The sequence below is a fragment of the Chiloscyllium plagiosum genome, unplaced genomic scaffold, assembly GCF_037043375.1.
Source record: "Chiloscyllium plagiosum isolate Xiang-an unplaced genomic scaffold, Cpla_swu_hap1 HiC_scaffold_21, whole genome shotgun sequence".
NCBI lineage: Eukaryota > Metazoa > Chordata > Chondrichthyes > Orectolobiformes > Hemiscylliidae > Chiloscyllium > Chiloscyllium plagiosum.
In genome coordinates this window covers 52497546-52519318 of record NW_028270159.1, presented here as the reverse complement: position 1 = coordinate 52519318, position 21773 = coordinate 52497546, and the positions used below count along the sequence as shown (strand labels likewise).

The following is a 21773-nucleotide window of genomic DNA, read 5'->3' as shown; positions in this document are numbered from 1 at the left end:
AAGAGACCTAAGAGACCAAAGGGCTGTATGGGTATGGAATGAGCTGCCAGAGGATGTGGTGGAGGCTGGTACAATTGCAACATTTAAGAGGCATTTGGATGGGTATATGAACAGGAAGGGTTTGGAGGGACATAGGCTGGGTACTGGCAGGTGGGACTAGATTGGGTTGGGATATCTGGTCGGCATGGACGGGTTGGACCGAAGGGTCTGTTTCCATGCTGTACATCTCTATGACTCTTCACAGTACTTCCCACCTGCTTTGTACCCTCAGTGGTATTTGTGCTCCTCGAATTCTTGTGTCTTGCATGTCCCTAGTTTTCTTTGCTCAGTTATTGGCTGTGTTTTCAGCTGCCTTGGCCCTAAACTCTGAAATTCTTTTCCTCAATCACTTTTTTCTATTGATGTAGTCTGTCCATGAGCTACTGAATATTCAAAGTAACAATTTATTAGATGAGAAACCTCAATTATGAAGATAGATTGGAGACCTTAGAGCTGTTGACCTTGGAGAAAAAGTGGCTTCGAGGGAATTGATGGAAAAATCATGAGTGGGCTGATGAGTTGGTAGGGAGAAGTTGTTTCCTCTCAGAAATGGATAGAGAACAAAAGGGCACAGATTTAAAGTGATTTACAAAAGTAGCAAATATGATGGGAGTTTCAGGTCTGGAATTAATGTAGTTAAGAAGGCATTAGATTGTTATATAAATTGAAACAATGTACTAGGATATGGAGAAAAGGCAGGTCAATGGCACTGTGTTAATTTGGAGAGCTGGTGCAGACATGATGGGCCAAATGGCCTCCTCCCACACTGTAACACTTCTGTGATTATGTAAACTTTTATGCCTCTTGACCTCGCTTTCTTTAAAATACTCCTTAAAATTTATTTCCTTGACTAAATTTTTGACCACCTGTTCCTAATGTCTCCTTACATGCCTCAGTGTCAAATATTTTATTTGATAATGCTCATGTGAAGTATCTAGGGACATTTCACAATATGAAAGGCACAATATAAAGGAGAGCTGTAGTGTCTCTGGCCTACCTCCAAGGTGGTCCTGCGAAGCCTGTTGCAGTAGCTATACAACTCGTCCTGGCCCTCAGCTGAGCTGAATTCCTTTAGTTTTTCCCGCTCCATCTCATCAGGAGAAAAGTATGACAAGAGATCAAAGAAGGAACGTCGTGGGACGCAGTTAATATCCAGGTAACGCTCCAGCAGGTACTTGACAGTACAGGGCTGTGGCAATCGTGCAGGAAGTGGGATTGCTGAACAGGAAAAGTGAGGGATGTTAGTTAATGGCAGCTAAAGGAAGTTCAAAAGCAGTTTCAATCACGAATCACAATGAAGCTAATCCCCAAACATTTTCCCCACACACTGATTAAATCTCTTTTGGTGTTTCCTACACAAATTTGAGTCAGTAGTTAGGAAGGCAAATGCAACAATGGCATTTATTTTGAGAGGACTTGAATATGAGCTCATGGCTAAAGGAGGGCCAAGGACTTGCAGCTTAATGTGCCAGGGTACAGGTGCTTTAGGCGGGACAGAGGTGGTGGAAAGAGGGGTAGGTGAGTTGTATTTTTGATTAAGGCGAATATCACAACAATAATCAGAGATGAAATAACTTAAAAATCATCCAGTGAGGTTTTGTGGGTAGAACTAAGAAATAAGAAGGGGATGGTGACGTTATTGGGGTTGTACCATAGGCCCCCAAATAGTCAATGAGAATTAGAGGAACAAACATGCAGGGAGATTGGGGAGACTTGCAAGAACAATAGGGTTGACATAGTAGGAGATTTTAATTTTTCTAACATAGACTGGGACTGCCAGAACAGGAATGTGATGCTGGAAAAGCACAGCAGATCAGGCAGCATCCGTGGAGCAGGAAAATCGACATTTTGGGCATAAGCCCTTCATCAGGAATCTAAGGGACTGCCATAGCATTAAGGACTTAGATGAAGTGGAATTTGTTAAGTGCATTCAGGAAAGTTTCCTCAAGCAGTATACTCGGGAAGGGGCAAAACGCGACCTACTCTTGGAAAATAGGGCAGGACAGGTGACTGTGGTGACAGTGGGGGAGCACTTTGCGATCAGTGACCATAGTTCTATTAATTTTAAAATAGTTATGGAGAGGGACAAAACTGGTCCGCAGGTTCAAGTTCTAAATTGAGGCAAGGCAAATGTTGATGGAATTAGACAGGACCTTGCAGGGGTTGATTGGAGTAGTTTGTTTGTAGGCAAAGGGACCTCTAGCTTGTTGGGGTGGGGGGGGGGGGGGGGGGGGGGGGGGTGGCTTTTAAAAGTGAGATAGCTTGAATTCAAGGTCCATATATTCCTGAGAGGGTGAAAGGTAAGGTTGACAGGAATAAAGTACCCTGGATGACAAGAGATATTGAGGCTTTGATCAGAAAAAAGGAGGTATGGCTCAGAACAGGCAGCTGGGATCAAGGGAATTCCCTGGAGGTATATACGGGATACAGGAGTTTACTGAAGAAGGAAATCAGGAGGGTGAAAATGGGGCACGAGATAGCCTTGGCTGAGAAGATTAGGGTGAATCCAAAGAGGTTCTTTAAGTATATGAAAGGAAAAAGAATAACTAGAGCCAGAATAGAACTCTCAAGAACCAAAGTGGATATGCATGTGTAGAACTGCAGGAGCAAGGTCCTCAATGAATATTTCTCCTCTGTGTACACTGTTGAGAAAGACATGAAGACTTGGAAACTTGGGGAAGTTAGTGGTGATACCTTGGAGCCAGTCTATATATTACGGTCGAGGAGGTGATGGATGTTTTAGATTGTATGAAGGTGGATAAATCTCCTGGTCCTGACTAGATATATCCAAGAGCACTGCAAGAGGCTAGAGAAGAAATTGCGGGGGCCCTGGCTGGTATTTTTGCATCATCATTAGCCACGGGTGAGGTCACAGAACACTGGAGGGTAGCGAATGTTGTGCCATTATTCAAGAAGGGCTGCAAAAAAAAAACCTGGGAACTATAGACCAGTAAACCTAACACCTGTGGTGGGTAAGTTAGTTGATAAGATTGAGGTAAGATATACATGCATTTGGAAAGACAGGGTTTGATTAGGAATAGTCAGCTTGGCTTTGTGGGTGGAAGATCATGCTTCACAAATTTGTTAGAGTTCTTTGATGAAGTGACCAAGAAGGTTGATGATGGCACGGCGGCAGAAGTAGTCTATATGGGTTTCAGTAAGGCCTTTGTTAAGGTCCCACATGGTAGGCTGTTCTGGAAGGTTAGATCGCATGGAATCCAGTAGGAGCTGGCAAATTGAATACACAATTGGCTTGATTGCAGGAAGCAGAGGGTAATAATGGAAGGACTGGAGGCCTGTAACTAGTGGGGTGCCTCAGGGGTCGGTTCTGGGCATAAGAATATACAATGCATGATTAGTAAGTTGCTGATGACACTAAAATAGGTGGTATCATGGGCAGTGAGGAAGGTTATCAGAAATTGCAGCAGGACTTTGATCAGCTGGGGAAATGGGCTGAGAAATGGCAAATGGAGTTTAATATAGATAAGTGTGAGGTCTTGCATTTTGGAAAGTCAAATCAAGGTAGAGAGTTTCATGGTGAATGGTAGGACCTTAAGGAGTGTAGTGGAACAGATGGACATTGGAGGTCAGGTGCGCGGTTCTCTGAAAGTGGCGTCACAGGTAGACAGGGCAGTAAAGAAGGCTTTTTGCACACTGGCCTTCATCAGTCAGGGCACTGAGTACAGACGTTGGGAAGTTATGTTGCAGTTGTACAGGATGTTGGTGAGGCCGCACTTGGATTATTGTGTTCAGTTTTGGTCACCTTGCTACAGGAAGGATATAATTAAACTGGAAAAAGTGCAGAAGAAATTTGCAAGGATGTTGCCAGGACTCAAGGGTCTGAGTTATAGGGAGAGGTTGGAAAAGCAAGGAGTTTTTCTTTAGAGCGTAGGAGACTGAGGTGGGATCTTATAGAAGTATATAAGATCATGAGCGGCCTGGATAGAGTGAATACACTCAGTCTTTTTCCCAGGGCTGGGGAGTCAAGGACTGAAGAGCATCAGTTTAAGGTTAGAGGGGAAAGAATTAAAGGGAACCTGATGGGCAACTCTTTTACACAGAGGGTGGTACATATATGGAATGAGCGAAGTGGTTGAGGCGGGTACATTAACAACATTTAAAAGACACTTGGATAAATACATGGATAGGAAAGGATTAGAAGGTTAGGGCCAAGTGCAGGGAAATGGGGTCAGTGTGGATGCACAGTTAGGTCGGCATGGACCGGTTTCTGCGAAAGGGCCTGTCTCTCATAGGACTCTATGAGCATCTGGGTTTACCGCTGTTTGAGTAAGCTAATGTGGGACACGGGTGCATGTTTATTCAAATTGTCTGATAGCCAGTGGACATTTGTAAATGAGTGACCACATTTTGTTCAAAATTATAAAATGCAGATCAATGGGATATTTACTTCATTCCCCAGTGTTGCCAGAAAGGCAGACAGACCAGAAATCAATGCAAGCAGTGAGAAGGAACCGAACCATATTATTCACTGTTACTCCATATTGGCACAATGAGGATGGGAATGACGTCCCCCAACATTTTGATATTCTTGTATGGCATGTGGCTCCTTGTTCCCCACCCATAGTTGTCCTTGAATTGATTTACTGTCTAGGCCATTTCAGAGGGCAGTCAAGAGTCAACCATATCGATATGGATCTGGAATCTCAGGTAGGCCAAACCAGGAAAGGACAGCAGATTTCCTTCCCTAAAGAGGCACTAGTGGATTTGATGCATTTTTACAACAATCGATAATGGTCACCATTAGCGCTGGTTAGGCAAATAATGAATTAACAGGATCCGAGGAGATTAGAAATGAAAGTAGTGCAAAGTTCTTGATTGTTTAAGGGAATACCCTCATTTCACAGTCCTGACATCAAACCATAGGTCTATGGTCAGTAGAGAGCAAGGAACAAGTCAATGGGAACTGTGAAAGTGAAATGTTAATGCAGGATTTTCACATTACAAGTGTTAACCTGCAATGTATATATCCTAAAAATTGATGGGATGACACTGTAAGGGTAGTATGCACAGGAATTGCATTCTGAAAGACTTATTGTAAAACAAAAAATCTGGAATTAAGAGTCTAATAGTGACCATGAAAGTATTGTAGATTGACAGGAAAACTCCATCTGGTTCACTAAATGTCCTTTAGGGAAGGAAATCTGCCAACCTTACCTGGTCTGACCTACTTGTGACTCCAAACCAATAGCAATGTGGTTGATTCTTAAAAATTAGGGATGGGCAATAAATGCTGGCCTAGCTAGAGATGCCCACATCTCGTGAATGAGTAAAAGAAAAAAATGTACATCTTCCCACCTTCACTGGCACCTGTTTGGCTGTAAATAATACATCTCAAAATGGAGTGATTGGCATGAATGCAAAGATGGCCCCCTGCACATGTGTAAAAGTGATATCAGTTGCTGGCGACACATATCCCGAAGCCACATGGGTGGCCAATGTCACTATATTCTAGGTGTAATAATTTCACAGATAACCCTACTGAGGTCAAGGTTCTGTTTCAAAGACAGAAATTGCTGGAGAAACTCAGTAGCATCTGTGGAAAGAGAACAGAGTTAACATTTTGAGTCCAGTGATTCTTCTCCAGAATTGGACACGAAACATTAACTCTGTTTTTTCCCTCCACAGATGCTGCCAGATCTGCTGAGTTTCTCCAGCACTTTCTCTTTGTGATTAGATTCCCTACAGTGTGGAAACAGGCCCTTTGACCCAACAAATCTACACCGACCCTCCGTAGAGTAACCCATCCAGATTCATTTCCCTACATTACCCCTGACTAATACACCTAACACACGGGCAATTTAGCATGGCCAATTCACCTAACCTGCACCTTTTTGGATTGTGGGAGAAAACCGGAGGAAACCCATGCAGATACGGAAAGAATATGCAAACTCCACACAGGCAGTTGCCAGAGGCTGGAATTGAACCCGGGTCCCTGGCACTGTGAGGCCGCAGTGCTAGCCTCTGAGCCACCGTGGCACCCCGGTGTTTTGTTTCAGATTTCCATCATCCGCAGTTCTTTGTTTTGTCCAAGGTTCTCTACGTCTGGGGGACTGAGAATCTGGGAGCACATCAACGGCCTGAGCCAGGAACAGGGAAAAATCACAAAATAACACTGGTTGTTCAGACAGGCAGCTGCACACGGTAGGCAAGACAGAGATAGGAACTGTAGACTTTGGGTGTGCAGAGTAGGCAGTGAGAGCTGTTGACAGCACTGAGGACACAGACAGAACAGATAATCTTTCATACACATACACACACACACTTCCTTCACAGTGGAAGGCAGGTGGGCTTTGCAGTGACAGCACTGCCAAGTGGAGTTTCTGCATCACATGCCTGTTGCACCACCTAGATATGGCATTCTTACAAAACACAGCCTTCTTCAAAACGAATGGATTATTTCAACAAAACCTAGTACAGATAAAGGTATGGCCTGAGGACAAACTGATTTGTTTTTTCTGAAAAATGATTATAGAGTCAAAGAGATGTACAGCATGGAAACAGACCCTTCGGTCCAACTTGTCCATGCCAACCAGATAACCCAGCCCAATCTAGTCCCATTTGCCAGTACTTATGGATGTGAATCTTGAAATTTACTGCATCTGCCATTTCTGGACTATTGAGAATCAGGGATCTCTTTAAACCTGTGTTAACTCAGCATTTCATAGTTGCTATTTCCTGTGGAGCATGTGATCTCATTTAACTGTATCACATTAGTAACTAGGTATAGGGTCATAGAGATATTCAACACAGAAACATGTCTTTTGAAAATGTAATGAAATTTCTACATGAAAACAGAGGAGAGGTCATAAATAGCATGGTGTTGATTCCTATAAAAGATTCATCAGGCACTCCCTTACTCCATTATCAATGCAGTGTATCAAAAATAGCAAGGTTTTGTTCTTAGAAGGAATAAAAGCTAACCTTCAGACATAGGTGGACAGCAGTCATCTCCATCATGTCTGTTAGACATAGCATTGATGGCCATCCCCCAAAATATGATTTATTAAGAGAGACAGGAGGGGAGGAAGGGACAAGAAGAGATACACCATCTCCCTAAGGCAAGACCAGGAGCTCTGCCACATCAGCCTGAGGGAAGAACAATGCTTGTGGCACCAAGACTGCCAGAGACCATCATATAAGGGTGCAGGACCAGAGGTATGTAGGACTGCATTGCCTCTTCTCCTCCATTCTACAGAATAGTTCTGGGATCAGTAAAGCATTCTCATCTGTCATGGGTCATTTATTTCCTTTCTTTGCCTAATTAACATATCTAAACTGCAGCTTCTCAATAACTTTCAGATATCTACTGTAAATCATTGACTGCCTACATTAGGTAACTGTGATCATGAACCCCCTAAGATCAACAATCAATGGGCAAGATATCAAACCTGAATCGTTGGGCTTCAGTAGAAATGTTTTGTTTGGGTCGAGTCGAAGGAGCTGACAGAACTGCTCAACACTTTCTGGTGAGTTTCGAGGTTCAATCATGGCCACGTCTCCTGCAGAGTATCTGCATGTAGAAAGGAAACATTAACTGGGACAGCAGGATCCCATGGTCAATGCAGTGAACCTGTCTGAACTTTGAAAGGTTCACTGATTAGGTACCAGTTTCAGTACTGTGTCTAATTCTTGACATGGCATTTTAGCAAACACTTCTGGAGATTCGAGAGGATGCACATGGATTTACTAGAATGGTACAAAGATAAGGAACCTCAGCTATCTGCATTGGTGGCTGAATGTTCCAAACACCTTGATGGAGATAAGACTTTAGACTTGAAGGTCTGGATGGTTTCTTACGACATTGTACTCACGTATTCCTATACTTGAGTACATGTGACAATAAAAACTAATTCCAATTCTCATTTAGTTTTGTGGATAGATTGGAGAAGCTAGGGTTTTTTCCTTCAACAGGAGAAAGTTAAGCAGAGATTTGAAAGTGGTTTCAGAACTTCAAAGAGTTTTGATACTTGCTCCTTTCTCCTCAGTGTTAGCAATCAGAGAACACAGATTGAAGGAAATTGACTAAAAGAGCAGAGGAAGCAGGAATGATAATAAAGTTCAAGAGTAAGTTGGATATATACTTGCAGTAAATAAAATTATAGGACCACAGCAAAGGAGAAGGGCAATGGAGCATAAATACAAACAAAACCAGCAGGAAATGTTCAGCAGGTCAGTAAGCATCTGTGGAGAGTGAAACAGAGTTAATATTTCAGGTCTCCAAATTTCCAGACCTGGTAAAACTTAAAGGCGAAACAAATTTCGAGCAAGTGAAGTAGGAGGGCAAGGGTGGAAAGCCAGCGCTGTTGGAGGACAGCGCTGAGGGAGTACTGTGCTGTCGGAGGGTCAGTGCTGAGGGAGCGCTATGATGGCAGAGGGTCAGTACTGAGGGAACGCCATGTTGTCAGACAGTCAGTGCCGAGGGAACGCCATGCTGTCAGACAGTCAATGCCGAGGGAGCACCACGCTGTCGTACGGTCAGTGCTGAGGGAGTGCAGGCTTTGCATGGTCAGTGCTGAGGGAACACCACATTGGCGGACAGTTGGTGCTGAGAGAGCCTCATGCTGTCGGATGGTCAGTGCTGAGGGATTAGTGGGCTGTCAGACGGTCAGTACTGAAGGCATTCTGTACCTTCCAAGGCCAAGGGTGTGCTACACCAAAGGTTCGGTACTGAGGGAGGTCTGTACTGTCAGAGGGTCAGTGCTGTGGAAGCAATGAGGTGTCAGGGAATCAGTAATGAGGGAGTGCCGCACTGTCAACGGGTCAGTAATGAGGGAGTGCTGCACTGTCAGCAGGTCAGCGCTGAGGGAGCACCACACTAACTGAAGGTGTCGAACTGGTATGCAAATTAACATTTCATTATTAATTTAGTTTTATTATATATTCACTAAAAGTATGTTCATTGATTAATTATTATTCTGCTTAATTGTAACTGGTACAGATTTTAGTTCTTCAATTTCATGTGAATTTATTTGACCTCAAATGAGAAAGAAATGCACCACAAGATTGTAAACAGCCTGAAGGTAGGAGCATGCCAGAGTCCCCTATTCAGCTAATTACCATTTCTCAGAGCCAGACTGCAACCAACGTGCAACCTTCAAGGTTGAATAAGGTGAGTTAACGTCCTTCCGGTTATTTCCTTTTGGGGAACAGAGAATGCAAAGAGGGAGATACAGTACTGAGGGAAGAAAATCATAACAACTGTCCGCTGCACTGACTTTGGTTTAATTGGAAACAAAACCAGAAAGTGCTGGAGAAACTCAGCAGGTCTGGCAGCATCTGCAGAGAGAAAGCAGTGTTAACATTTTTGGGACCAGTGACCCTTTTTCAGAACTAAGTCCAAGTTTCTGTTTTCTCTCCATAGATGCTGCCAGAGTTTCTATGCTTCTCCAGCAATTTCTGTTTTTGTTTCCAATTGAACCAAAGCCCAGTGCATTTGTTTATTTCAGATTTCCAGCATCCACAGTTTTATGTTTTGTTTTGATTTGTAGTGACTTAGAAGGGAAGCAATTAATTTTGACTAAATTTAACCTTTTTATCATAGGTAACTTTGTAACAATGTGATTAAACTTGCAACTGTCTAATAAGTTTATTACTCGGGACTTGTGTTGACTGAATGTGTGAAGATTTCGTAGTTTCATCCATTCTGTGCAGACTGTTTTACAATGTGTTTACATTAGTGATGGTCTGTATTAATTCAACATAGTTTTGAAGTTATAAGCAATCTTTCCAAATACACTCTTCATCTTAAAAAAAAAACTCATTCTAAGGCATTTATAACCAAAGACCTAATAGATGGCCCCTAAAATGGAAAAATGGTCAACAATAGGTGTTTGATTTAAAGAGGAACTTGTACCAATTAAGTAAAAATTGAAATGACAAATTCAAGTAATAATCATTGGGTCCTGACAGCATATATCTACCTTCCTAGGGACCTTGTGGAACAGTGGTAGCGTCCCTAGCTCTGGGCCAGCAGGCCTGAGTTCAAGCCCCTTCTGCTCCAAATATGTATCATAACATCCCTGAACAGGCTGACTAGAAAATATCTACATCTCCTTTTCTTAAACAAATGGGTAAGAAAGATACCATAAACTGACTCATCACCTGAGACAAGAGTTATGAAAGTAAGAATAGCAAATCTGCATGAAGAGAACATTCCCATGGGTAAGTAACAGCCGAAGGAACCAGTCAGGACATAATGGAAAGTGACACCAACCAATGTGCATCACCCTTTAGAGTGACAACAGAATGATGATATACTCCATAAACTAATGAGTTAAAAATCACACAACACCAGATTATAGTCCAAAAGGTTGATTTGGAAGCACTAGCTTTGCTTCCAATTAAACCTGTTGGACTATAACCTGGTGTTGTGTGATTTTTAACTCTGTCCACCCCAGTCCAATAAATCATAAACCAATGAGCAATGAGCCTCACCTCACTTAGGCCAATCACAATCCAATGATATAATTGATCATTCTGTGCATTTTTCCAACAATTTCTGTTTTAATTTTTGATTTCCAGCATCCACAGTTTGCTTAATGCTTAACTCACTGCCACATCTCTCCCAGGTATGCCCACCTTGAAGTTCTGTTCCTCTCTCTGACAGGAATACCGTTCCAATCTGTTTTTTGATTTACTATCATTACTTTTGATTCACTTCTGGTGTTTGACAGGATATTTGCCAAAATTTGCTTCGAATCAGCCACATCATATTCCGCAGTGACTGCCCAAGACTCAGGCTCATCTGTAGTGGATTCCAACTGAGGCTTCATGTTTTGAATCCACCCAGGATCACAGGTATCTCTGTGATGTACAATACTCCTCAGACAGCCGTTCTAGCCACAACCTGAGATTTACACTCTATGTATACGTCATTAAATGCACACTCTCGACCTGTCTCTCTCTCTCTCCATCAGCATCACTTCATGCTGGCTCACAACTGCCCTGCCCCAGTTCCACTTAATCCTCTGGCTCATTTAAAACAAACTTTTTCATTTGCTTTCAGGCATTAAGAAGCGCATACTGCAACAACTCAGAGATATCCACACCCCTCTGGACCCTGCCTACTTTCTCCATCCCTCTGTCTTCATTCCCTCTCCTGACCCCACCTCCTGTCATGTATCGACCTTTCATCCTCTGATGCTGAACGTTATTACTCAACATAGGTCTTAGTTTTTAAAAAATTGTTGTTGCTTCGTTGCTTTTTTTTAAACTGTAGTTTTGTAACCAAGATGGCACCAGTGAATGGTGATTTTGTACACTTTCCCTGTACTCCTTATTCCTATACTTGAGCACACATGACAATAAAATCTAATTCTAGTTTCGTTTCCCCTGCATCACCACCACAATAATTTTCAGGCACAACATGATGTTGAACTTTTCTTCTTCGCCTCCCTGCCCATTTGATTAGATTCCCTACAGTGTAGAAACAGGCCCTTCGGCCCAACAAATCCACACCGACCCTCCGATGAGTAACCCACCCAGACCCATTCCCCTACATTTACCTCTGACTAATGCATCTAACACTATTGGCAATTCAGAATGGCCAACTCACCTGACCTGCACATCTTTGGATTGTGGGAGGAAACCAGAGCACCCGGAGGAAACCCACTCAGACACAGGGAGAATGTGCAAACTCCACACAGACAGTCGCCCGAGGTTGGAATCGAACCCAGGTTCCTGGTGCTGTGAGGCAACAGTGCTAACCACTGAGCCACCGTGCCATCTTTGGACAAGCGTCCTCTCCCCATTCCGCAGATCCATTCACCCACCTCCAACACTCTCCCTTCATTTGGACACCTCCCTCTGCTCTTGTACATGCACTCAACCTGTTTATCAACAACTGTTGACGTGACATTGGTCACTTGAACTGTCCCCATCCACTATCACCCTCCTCTGCCTGAGCTCGACCCCACTTTGCACAATTTCTTCTTTAACTCCTCTCATTTTCTTCAGGCCATGGGTATCCATATGGGTCTCAGTTGTGCCTGTCTTTTTGTGGGATACGTGGTACATTGCTTGTTCCAGTCCTACTCGGGCCCCCACCCACAACTCTCTTTCCAATATATCGATGAACAGCTGCTGGTTCCCTCTCTCATTCAGAATTGGAAGAGATTATCAATCCAACCTGCTGTCACCTTCATCTAGTCCATCTCGGACTCCTCCCTTCCCTTCCTTGACATCTCTAGTTCCATTTCTGAGGAAAAAACTAACCACTGACATCCATTACAAATCCATTGGCTTTCACGGTTACCTTGACGATACATCCTCACATCCTGCTTTCTGTATAGCCTCTATTCTATTCTCCCAGATCCTCTGTCTCCGTCACATCTGTTCTGATGATGCCAGCTTCTACAGGGCATCTTCTAAGGGATGGCACAGATGGCTCAGTGGTTAGCACTGCTGCCTCACAGTGCCAGAGACCCGGGTTCAATTCCCGCCTCAGGTTACTGACTGTGTGGAGTTTGCACATTCTCCCCGTGTCTGCGTGGGTTTCCTCCGGGTGCTCCGGTATTCTCCCACAGTCCAAAGATGTGCAGGTTAGGTGAATTGGCCATGCTAAATTGCCCACAGCATAAGGTGCTTTAGTCAGGGGTAAATGTAGGGGAATGGGTCTGGGGGGGTTACTCTTTGGAGGGTCGGTGTGGACTTGTTGGGCCAAAGGGCCTGTTTCCATACGTAGGAAATCTAATCTAATCTAATCTAATATGTTCAGCCCATCTCCTGCACTTTGGCCCTCAGCCCTTCTTTATCTTCCCCCATCAGCGATAGGGACCCCAGGTTCTCATTTACCACTGCACCAACATCTGCATCCAGAGGATCATTACCCACAATTTCTACCACCTCCAGTGGGTAGCCACCATCGGACACATATTTCCCTCCCTTGTCAGCCCCCCTCAGGGCCCGTTCCCTCCAGGACACTTTAGTACACTCCTGCTCCCCCACAGCCCCATGGCACCTTCCCTTGCAATCACCCTCCTCACTATCCAAAGCTCCAAACACACCTTCCAGGTGAAGCAGTGCTTTACCTGCACTTCACACAATCTAGTCTACCACATTCGCCGCTCACAATGTGATCTCCTCTAACCGGGGAGAGGAAATGCAGACTGGGCAACCGCTTTGCAGAACATGTACATTCTGTCTGCAAAAATGACAGTGAGGTTCCTATTACCTGCCATGTCAACTCACCACCCTGTTCACTGGCCAAGATCTCGGTCTCAGGTGTGTTGTGCTCCAACAAAGCTCAGTGCACGCGGGAAGAACAGAACATTATTTTCTGCTTGGGAACCCTGCAGTCTTCAGGACTCAATATCGAGTTCAATAATTTTAGGGCCTGAGCATCTTCTCCCATGTTCTTACCCCAAAGCCCGCACACCAGGTTTTGTCATCACATGTGCTGCTACCACAACCAAGCACAGTGGCTAGCACTGCTGCCTCACAGCACCAGGGACCCAGGTTCAATTCCAGCCTCAGGAGATTGTGTTAAGTTTGCACGTGACTGCGTGGATTTCCTCCAGATGCTCTGGTTTCTTCGCACAATCCAAAAATGTGCAGGTTAGGTGGATTGGCCACGCTAAACTGCCCATAGTGTCCAGGGGTGTGTAGGCTAGATGGATTAGCCATGGGAAATGCAGAGTTATAAGGAGAGAGTAGAGGGTGAGTCTGGGTGAAATGTTCTTTGGAGAGTCGGTGTGGACTTGTTGGGCCGAATGTCCTGCTTCCACACTATAGGGATTCTATGAACTCATTGTCAGCTACTAAAAGTCTCCACCAGCAGCTATTCACTCTCCCAGACTGTTCAACTGTTCTTCTCTTGCTCTCTCCAGGCTCCATCTCCACCTATCATTTATTCCTTCACCACAATCTTCACCGTATATGTTAACCTTTCCCTAGCTACAATCACTTCTGAAGAAGGGTCACTGGACCCAAAACATTAACTCTCATTTCTCTCCACAGATACTGTCAAACCCGCTGAGCTTTTTCCAGCATCCACAGTTCCTTGGTTTTATTTGTATGCTGTGGTTTGGAAAATGACTAAAACTGCAGCTTTCCATCGTCAAAGCCTGCACCAAGTTTGAAACTGAAGCTAATACTGCCTACTGTCTAATGGGAAGACCCCAGAAGAGTTGGTGAGAGACCAGTCACCAAATATGGACCCTGCGCCTGAAGCCGAACTAGAAAGAAAGAATAGTATTACACTCAGAGTCGCTACCTGGCTTTGATAATTGTTTTTCACAACTTAAGGTCACTGGGATGCTGCATCAGAATGTCTCCTCTAGCCTTTTTGGTTAAAATCTCAAACAATGAAATAATTAAGTTTAAATTGTAACTTGGAACTGACAAGGGTGAGCATTGAGGGAGCACTGAACTATTGGAGGCTCAGTACTGAGGGAGTGCTCCAGTATTGGAAATTCAGTACTGAGGGAGCACTGCTCTGTCAGGCACACTTATAATGATAAGTTGGAAATAATGGAACAACTTCCTTGATTAACAATAAGCTAGAAATATTATTATTAATTAGCAGTCCCTGGAGGAGTTGCAATTGTTATGATAGAGATCAAGTACTGCAGTCTCTAGTCAGTCTTGTGTGTATTCTGCAGTTTTTTAAACATTCTACTTGCTCATCCAGAACAGAGATTCAAATAGTTCTTACTCAATGCCAGAGCCAGTGATATCGAAGGTGATGAGCCGAACATCCTGGAAGTGGTTTTCATCTGTGACCCTTTCGTTTGAGACCATCTGAGCAGGAAATGGGTGGAGCTGAGAGGGTGGGAATTTAGCTTGTGCGTTTTTGTCATATGGTTCCACTGAGACACCACTGGTTGCATCATCCTCAAACTGAAAGCTGTATTTCGATGGCAATCTATACAAGGAATAAAACAATGCTCAAAATATAAACATCATATACATATGAAGACATTTCTACACTACACAAAGGGTATGGTACTTCCCATAACAGAAAGGAAACAAATCCCATCTTCACTGCCATCCCGGTCACAAGGTAGATAGCCTGCATAGTGCAAGATCAATGACATTGATGCAAAACCATCGTATTGCAATGTAAGTCATGGAGCCCTCCAAATGTGCTACTGTCTGCTGTATCGGGAAGGCAATGGCCTCGCGGTATTATCGCTGGACGGTTAATTCAACAAACCAGTTACTGTTCTGGGGATGCAGGTTTGAATCACCCCCCCCCATGGCAGATTTCGAATTAAAACTAATCTGGAATTAAGGGTCTAATGGTGACCATGGAAACATTGCTGATTGTCAGGAAAAACCCATCTAACTCACTAAGGCCCTTTAGGGAAGGAAATTGTCATTCTTACCCGGTCTGGTCTACATGTGACTTCAGACCCACAGCAACGTGGTTAACTCTTAATTGACCTCTGGGTAATTAGGGATAGACAATAAATGCTGCCTAGCCAGTGATGCTCTCATCCCATGAATAAACAAACTAAAATCAATATAGTCTCCAGTGTTAGCACCAACACCTGCGAACAACCTGCTACACAGTCTCTTCAAAGGCACGCGGAGATCAGAATCCTAGACTTGTGCATAGTGACAATACTTATCTACCCTCGAACAACATGCCTTCTACGTCACGATGTCTGACTTCTCTAGAATCTTTCCTTTCTGAGGATCTGCACAGCTTCCTCCTTGTAGAAGATGAAAGGTTAGAGGTTTAGAGACCCACATCTTGGCTATTATATGCTGTCCTCTCTTATGACACATGACATAGTCCTGTTTTAAGCAGCCAACCCACAATAAGGCAAGTGACTGCAACAAGAAATTAAAATTCAAGCAGAACCCTTTGCACATGGATTCATGCTGAGAAAAGAGATTGAGGGTTATGGAAATCCAAAGACAGCTATCTGAGCTGCACAAGATTACAGAGCACAGAGACTGTGGCTGGGGGAGTTCACAATAACGTGGGGGGAGGGGGAAAGGAATATTTTATTTGCCATATGACTTTTACGTACTCTAATCTTCCATTTTTTCCGAATGGTCCAACATTCTGTCAGGAACCTACTCAGTTTTACACCTGTCAAACCCAAGAACAAGATGCATGCATCCCTCCTGCAGCTTCTCGCAGCATTATACTCACATGATATCATCACCAAGCACGTTTAACCCTGGTGGCAGAGGGTAGAGATTCAAGGCTTGCTCCCAGAACTGCTTTAACCAGGGATCAATTACAGCATCAGGTCTGGACAGAACAAACAAGTTAAATAAGATCAATACATTACACCTTGGGAAAGCTCTGTAAACAGCTCTGATAAGAGATAGTGTGAAGATCTTTTCAGAAAACAGGACAAATAAAATGGGCAGGTTTCAACCAGAGATAGGTCCAATCTTTTCTAAAGATGTTGAGACAATGATAGACACCAGAAACAATTAGCTCAAATGCTTCACGAGGAACAATGGATACTAAAGAGTGACCTCCAGGCAGGAGTCTAATTCAAATTGCACAATATGAACATAGAAACAGGAAGTGGCCATTCAATCTTTTAAACATGCTCTGCCATCAATGAGATCATGCCTGATCTGGATATGATAACTCTATCTGCCACCACCCATCAAAAATCTAACTCACAGACTCATGGTCATAGAGTTATACAGCACCGGGGAAGAGAGTTTCACAGACAAAACATTCAATCATTTAGATATGTTTTGCCCAGAGATAGGTCCTTGAAATATTGCTTGCTGGTGCTTCATTCTACCATCTCCTTGGCTATCTTTCTATGGTATCTTGTCTTCCACTCTCAGGGGCAGTATGGGGAGCTTGGTTGGCATGGGAATTGGACCTGTGCTGTTGACATTGCTCTGAACCACGTGCTAGCCATCTAACCAATTGAGTCGAGTGTGTGTTGCTGGGAAAGCACAGCAGGTCAGGCAGCATCCGAAGAGCAAGAGTCAGGACGCTGCCTGACCTGCCATGCTTTCCCAGCAACATTCTCCAGCATCTGGAGTCCTTACTTTCTCCTCATTGATTTAGCCAATTGAGCTAACCAGCCACTATTTGGTTAACAAAGCAGTCTATGGGCTATTTTCACCTGATTAGTTTGTGTAATATGACTAACCATAGCAGTGAATGTCATACTGGTGAGGAGCCAACATTAAATATGTCCCTATTTTATTTACTTATAAGCCAAATGAGGGTTGCTCTGAGTACGTGCAGTTTAGCCTGTGCTGAAACTGTATGATACAAGCAGCAGGCTGCTAAGACATTTGCTAAGTAATACAAATGCATCTTTGCAATGTTTTAGCCTTGCAGACAGTGACTGTCATTTTGATATTACTCTTTAAGAATTCTCATTCAGCTAGCACATCTCAACTTTATTTTCCTTACTCCTATGTGATTGTAGCTCATGTTCCATACTACACGTCTCTCTCAGCAGTTAGCATGAATGGTGAGAGAATGATCAAAGGAGAATATGGATGCATAATAAGCCCAGACTAGCCAGCGTCCAACATAAAGACAAGGTTAAAGTGAACCCTGGCTGTGAATAACAGAAGAGGGAAGCCACATGAAGGTGTTAAGAGTTGATCAATGAAGACCTAACAGTAATTTCTAGGTCTCAATGTCTTAAACTTCACAAAGTTAATTAAACTAAAACTCAGTAAATGTACGGTATAAAAAGAATACAGGAAGGGAATTGGTGCTAATGGATCAATGAATTGGTTCCAAGAGAGATTTAAGGAAGACACCTAGGCTCAAGATTTAAATATTCACCTTCACATGGTACATTATTTTCAGTGTGTTTTCAAACCTATTCCATTAACCAGCCAGCAGTGTTGAAAGATTTGGATTGGGGTGGGGGAGATACTTATCGATCAGTCTTACCCCAGGTCATGCTGGTCATCACCCAATCCCACAGGCAGCAATTCATTGCATCCCAGCTGAATCAAACGCTTACTCAGCTTCTTGGCAACAAAGTTAAACCTTTAGTTTAGAAAAACAATCACTTCTTTATAAATGAGGAATACATTCTGTAGAAACTCAAGTCATATTAAAATTTATTCAAGTTCAAACAAATTAACTTATGCTATAAGTCGTATTATTTACAATAGTAATATATTAAATACTTCTGGAATCACTCAGATCCTGCTCAGACTTTGTACTCTTATGGATCTTCAAGTCTCAGAATTATTACGAGATAGGGGTGCAAATCTTCAGGAAAATCTCAGATGTCCAAGAGCAAGAGTGGTCATGTCAGGAGCTTTTACTGAACCAAACATCAATTGGGATAATGAGGGAGTAAAATAAAAGGAAGGTGAGGAATTTCTGAAATGTATTCAGGAGAATTCTCTTGACCAGTAGTTCACAATCGAAACTGGATGGAAGGATTGCTTGGGAATATCTAGTGTTTGGGAATAAGATAAGCCCAATGTCTGTAGGGAAACACTTCTTAAAGAGTGATCAGCCTATCAGTAGATTTCGATAAATACAAAGAAGAACAAACCAGCAGCAGGAGTACATAATTCAGCCCCTCAAGCCTGCTCCATCCTTTGATAGTGACCATGGCTGATTCTATCTCAGCCTCAACTCCACTTCTCATCTTCTCTCCATAACCCTTCAACAAATTACTGATTAAAAATCTGTGCATCACCTTCTTAAATTTACACAATGTTATGGCATCCACCACAAACTAGAGATTCCACAAATTCCTAACCCTTTGAGAGAAGTGATTTCTCCTCATCTCTATTTCAGATCTACAACTCCTTATCCTAAAACTATGATCCTTTGTTCTACATTACACCACAAGAGGATACATCATTTCTATGACTACTATGTCAATTCCCTTTCACACTTTATAAGGCTCAATTAGGGTGCCCTTCGTTCTTCTAAACTCTAGAAAGTGTAGATGTTAACTGCTCAATTTCTCTTCAATAAGAAACTCTTCATCACTGAAATCAATCTAGTGAACTCAAAACTACATTGAATGCAACTGCATCCCTCCTCAGCTAAAGGGGCCAAAACGAGTACATAATACATGATACCCCAAGGTCAGTCTCAATAATGTCTTGTACAGCTGCAGTGACACTTCCCCTACTTTTATACTGTAAGTGTAGAAAAACAAGGAACAATCTCAAATAGAACTTGTAGAATAGAAGACAATTAACTTTAATGGGATGAGAGGGAATTTAGTCAGAATAATATATACCGGAACAATGGACAATCTTTAAGGAAGCGATTTTCAGGCACAGGCTAGATAAATTCCAACAGGCTAGAACATTAGAGAAACCAAAGCTAGGGTTTCCTTGGATGACAGGGGAGAGAGACAATATCATTAAACAAAAAAAGCGTATGATGCTTGAAATCTTCAAGTGAAAATCAAATTGAAGGGGGAAATGAAGAGAGAAATAAGACTGGCAAGGAGACAAGAAGAAGATAGAATGGCTGTTAATATAAAAAGAAATATAAAAATGTTCTATCGGCATATAAATTGTAAGTGGCTGCCAAGAGAGGATGGGGCCTATTAGGGTTAACGGGATGGTTACAGGCGCAGGACAAAGCTAAATTATTTAAATACGTTAGTTAAGGAAGAGGACAAATATCGATTGAGAGGTGAAAATTGAGAGGCAGGATGCATGAGAAAAACTGGTTATGCTGAGAGTGGATTATATCCCAGGTTCATAAAGTAATTGGGATAAAGATAATGGAAGACATTTCTGTAATCTCCCAAAATTCACGAGTTACAGGGAGGTACCAGAGAATTATGGCAAAGTTGACAACCTCATTCAAGAAACAGTGTAAGAACTGTAGTGATTGCAATGACATCAGCCTGGTGGACCTCACAGAATATGAGTTTCCTGACTGGGGTTGCTAAACTGGTCCAATCAGAGAGCCCTGGCTGACAGAGAACTGTAGTGATTGCAATGACATCAGCCTGGTGGACCTCACAGAATATGAGCTTCCTGACTGGGGTTGTTAAACTGGTCCAATCAGAGAGCCCTGGCTGACAGAGAACTGTAGTGATTGCAATGACATCAGCCTGGTGGACCTCACAGAATATGAGCTTCCTGACTGGGGTTGTTAAACTGGTCCAATCAGAGAGCCCTGGCTGACAGAGAACTGTAGTGATTGCAATGACATCAGCCTGGTGGACCTCACAGAATATGAGCTTCCTGACTGGGGTTGTTAAACTGGTCCAATCAGAGAGCCCTGGCTGACAGAGAAGGAGTTTCAGCCACACTGTTCACTAGAGCTGGATCAGTATCAAGAACTCTCCACATGTAAATAAAAGGTGACTTGGTGATGAGACACCAGCCTCTGTGGAGTTATTTCAAGATTATATCTAGTAACTGCAGAACAGTAAATTTAACATTTGTGATAGATATGGTTTTAGAAAAAAAAAGATAGGGGGATAAAGTTAATAGACACTTGTAGAGTTAATTAAAGAGAGCCAGCATGGATTTGTGAAAGGCAAATTGTGTTCGACTGATCTAGTTTTTTTTTGTTAAGGAAGTGCAGTCCATGTTGTCTATATTGATTTTAAAAAAGGAATTGACAAAGTACCACAAAAAATTGGTTAAAAATATTGGGCCTCAAGGAATAAGAGGATTGATGTCAGCTTTAATAATAAATTGGCTTAAGGAAAGAAAAGTGATTTCATAGAGTCAGTGCTAGGACCATTTTGGTAGATATAAATGATTCATATACTGGAATATAGTAACATTATCAAATGGATTTGTAAGACTCAATTAGAGTTTGGTTGACAGATACTAATCAACAAGGTAAAGATACACTGTAGAAATGACTGACAAGACGCATATAATTTAATTCAGAGAAGTGAGAGGTGATAATCTTTGGCAGGAGAGATAGGGGGAACCAATGAAGATTTAATAGCCTATTTCTAAAGAATGTGCAGGGAAAGCAGGAACTAGGACCTAATCTTTTGAAGGCAATGCAATGAATTTAGACAGTAGTTAGCAAAGCATATGGGACCTTAAACTTCATAAAAAGAGATATCCAAGACAAACGTAGATAAGCTGTACTAAATTGGTATAAAGCTCTGGTTAGACCACAAATACAGTAATGTGCTCAGTTCCAGTCATCGCACTTCAGTAAGGTGAAGCTTCACAAAGTGAACATCCTGCGCAGACATCACTCTCTCAGAGCTTCCCATTGTTAACTTCTGAATCATAGCTCCATTTCATATGAAGTCTTGAACAGACTTCAAATGGAGTGAGGAGACTGCAATTGGGACGTGGGACAAAAGGTGTGATCAGCTGTAGAAAGTGACTGGGATTGGAAATAGGAAGAGAAACAGCAGTGAGATTGAGAGAGCAATACAAGACAGGGAGAAAAAGAAAAGGGAGAGAGATAGAAATCCTACAATTGGCGGGAGAGATAAAGAGGCCATCATCTGATGGAGTGAAACATAGAGATCGTGATGGAATCCAATGAGAGCTGGCAAATCGGATAGACAATTGACTTGATGGTAGTAAGCAGAGGGTAATAGTGGAAGGATGTTTGTCGGACTGGAGGCCTGTGACTAGTGGTGTACCACAGTGGTTGGTGCTGGGCCCATTGCTATTTGTTATCTATATCAATGATTGGAACTAGGTATGATTAGTAAGTTTGCAGATGACATAAAAATAGGCGGTATCATGGACAGTGAGGAAGGTTATCAGAAATTGCAGCAGGGCTTTGATCAGCTGGGGAAGTGGGCCGAGAAATGGCAAGTGAGAGTCTAATATAGATAACT

At 42.7% G+C, this 21773-nt stretch overlaps 1 protein-coding gene across 2 annotated transcripts in view; it reads right to left on the bottom strand.

The window, feature by feature from the left end:
* ndor1 (NADPH dependent diflavin oxidoreductase 1) overlaps positions 1-21773 on the bottom strand; it is a 52981-nt gene that overhangs the window by 16692 nt on the left and 14516 nt on the right. For both annotated transcript variants that reach the window (XM_043719829.2, XM_043719828.2), the window contains exons 5-9: positions 17906-18004; positions 16166-16267; positions 14714-14923; positions 7449-7570; positions 1037-1257 (exon numbers count right to left, since the gene is read on the bottom strand). In XM_043719829.2, coding sequence (XP_043575764.2) covers positions 1037-1257; positions 7449-7570; positions 14714-14923; positions 16166-16267; positions 17906-18004 — 754 coding nt within the window. The remainder of the gene's footprint in view (positions 1-1036; positions 1258-7448; positions 7571-14713; positions 14924-16165; positions 16268-17905; positions 18005-21773) is intronic.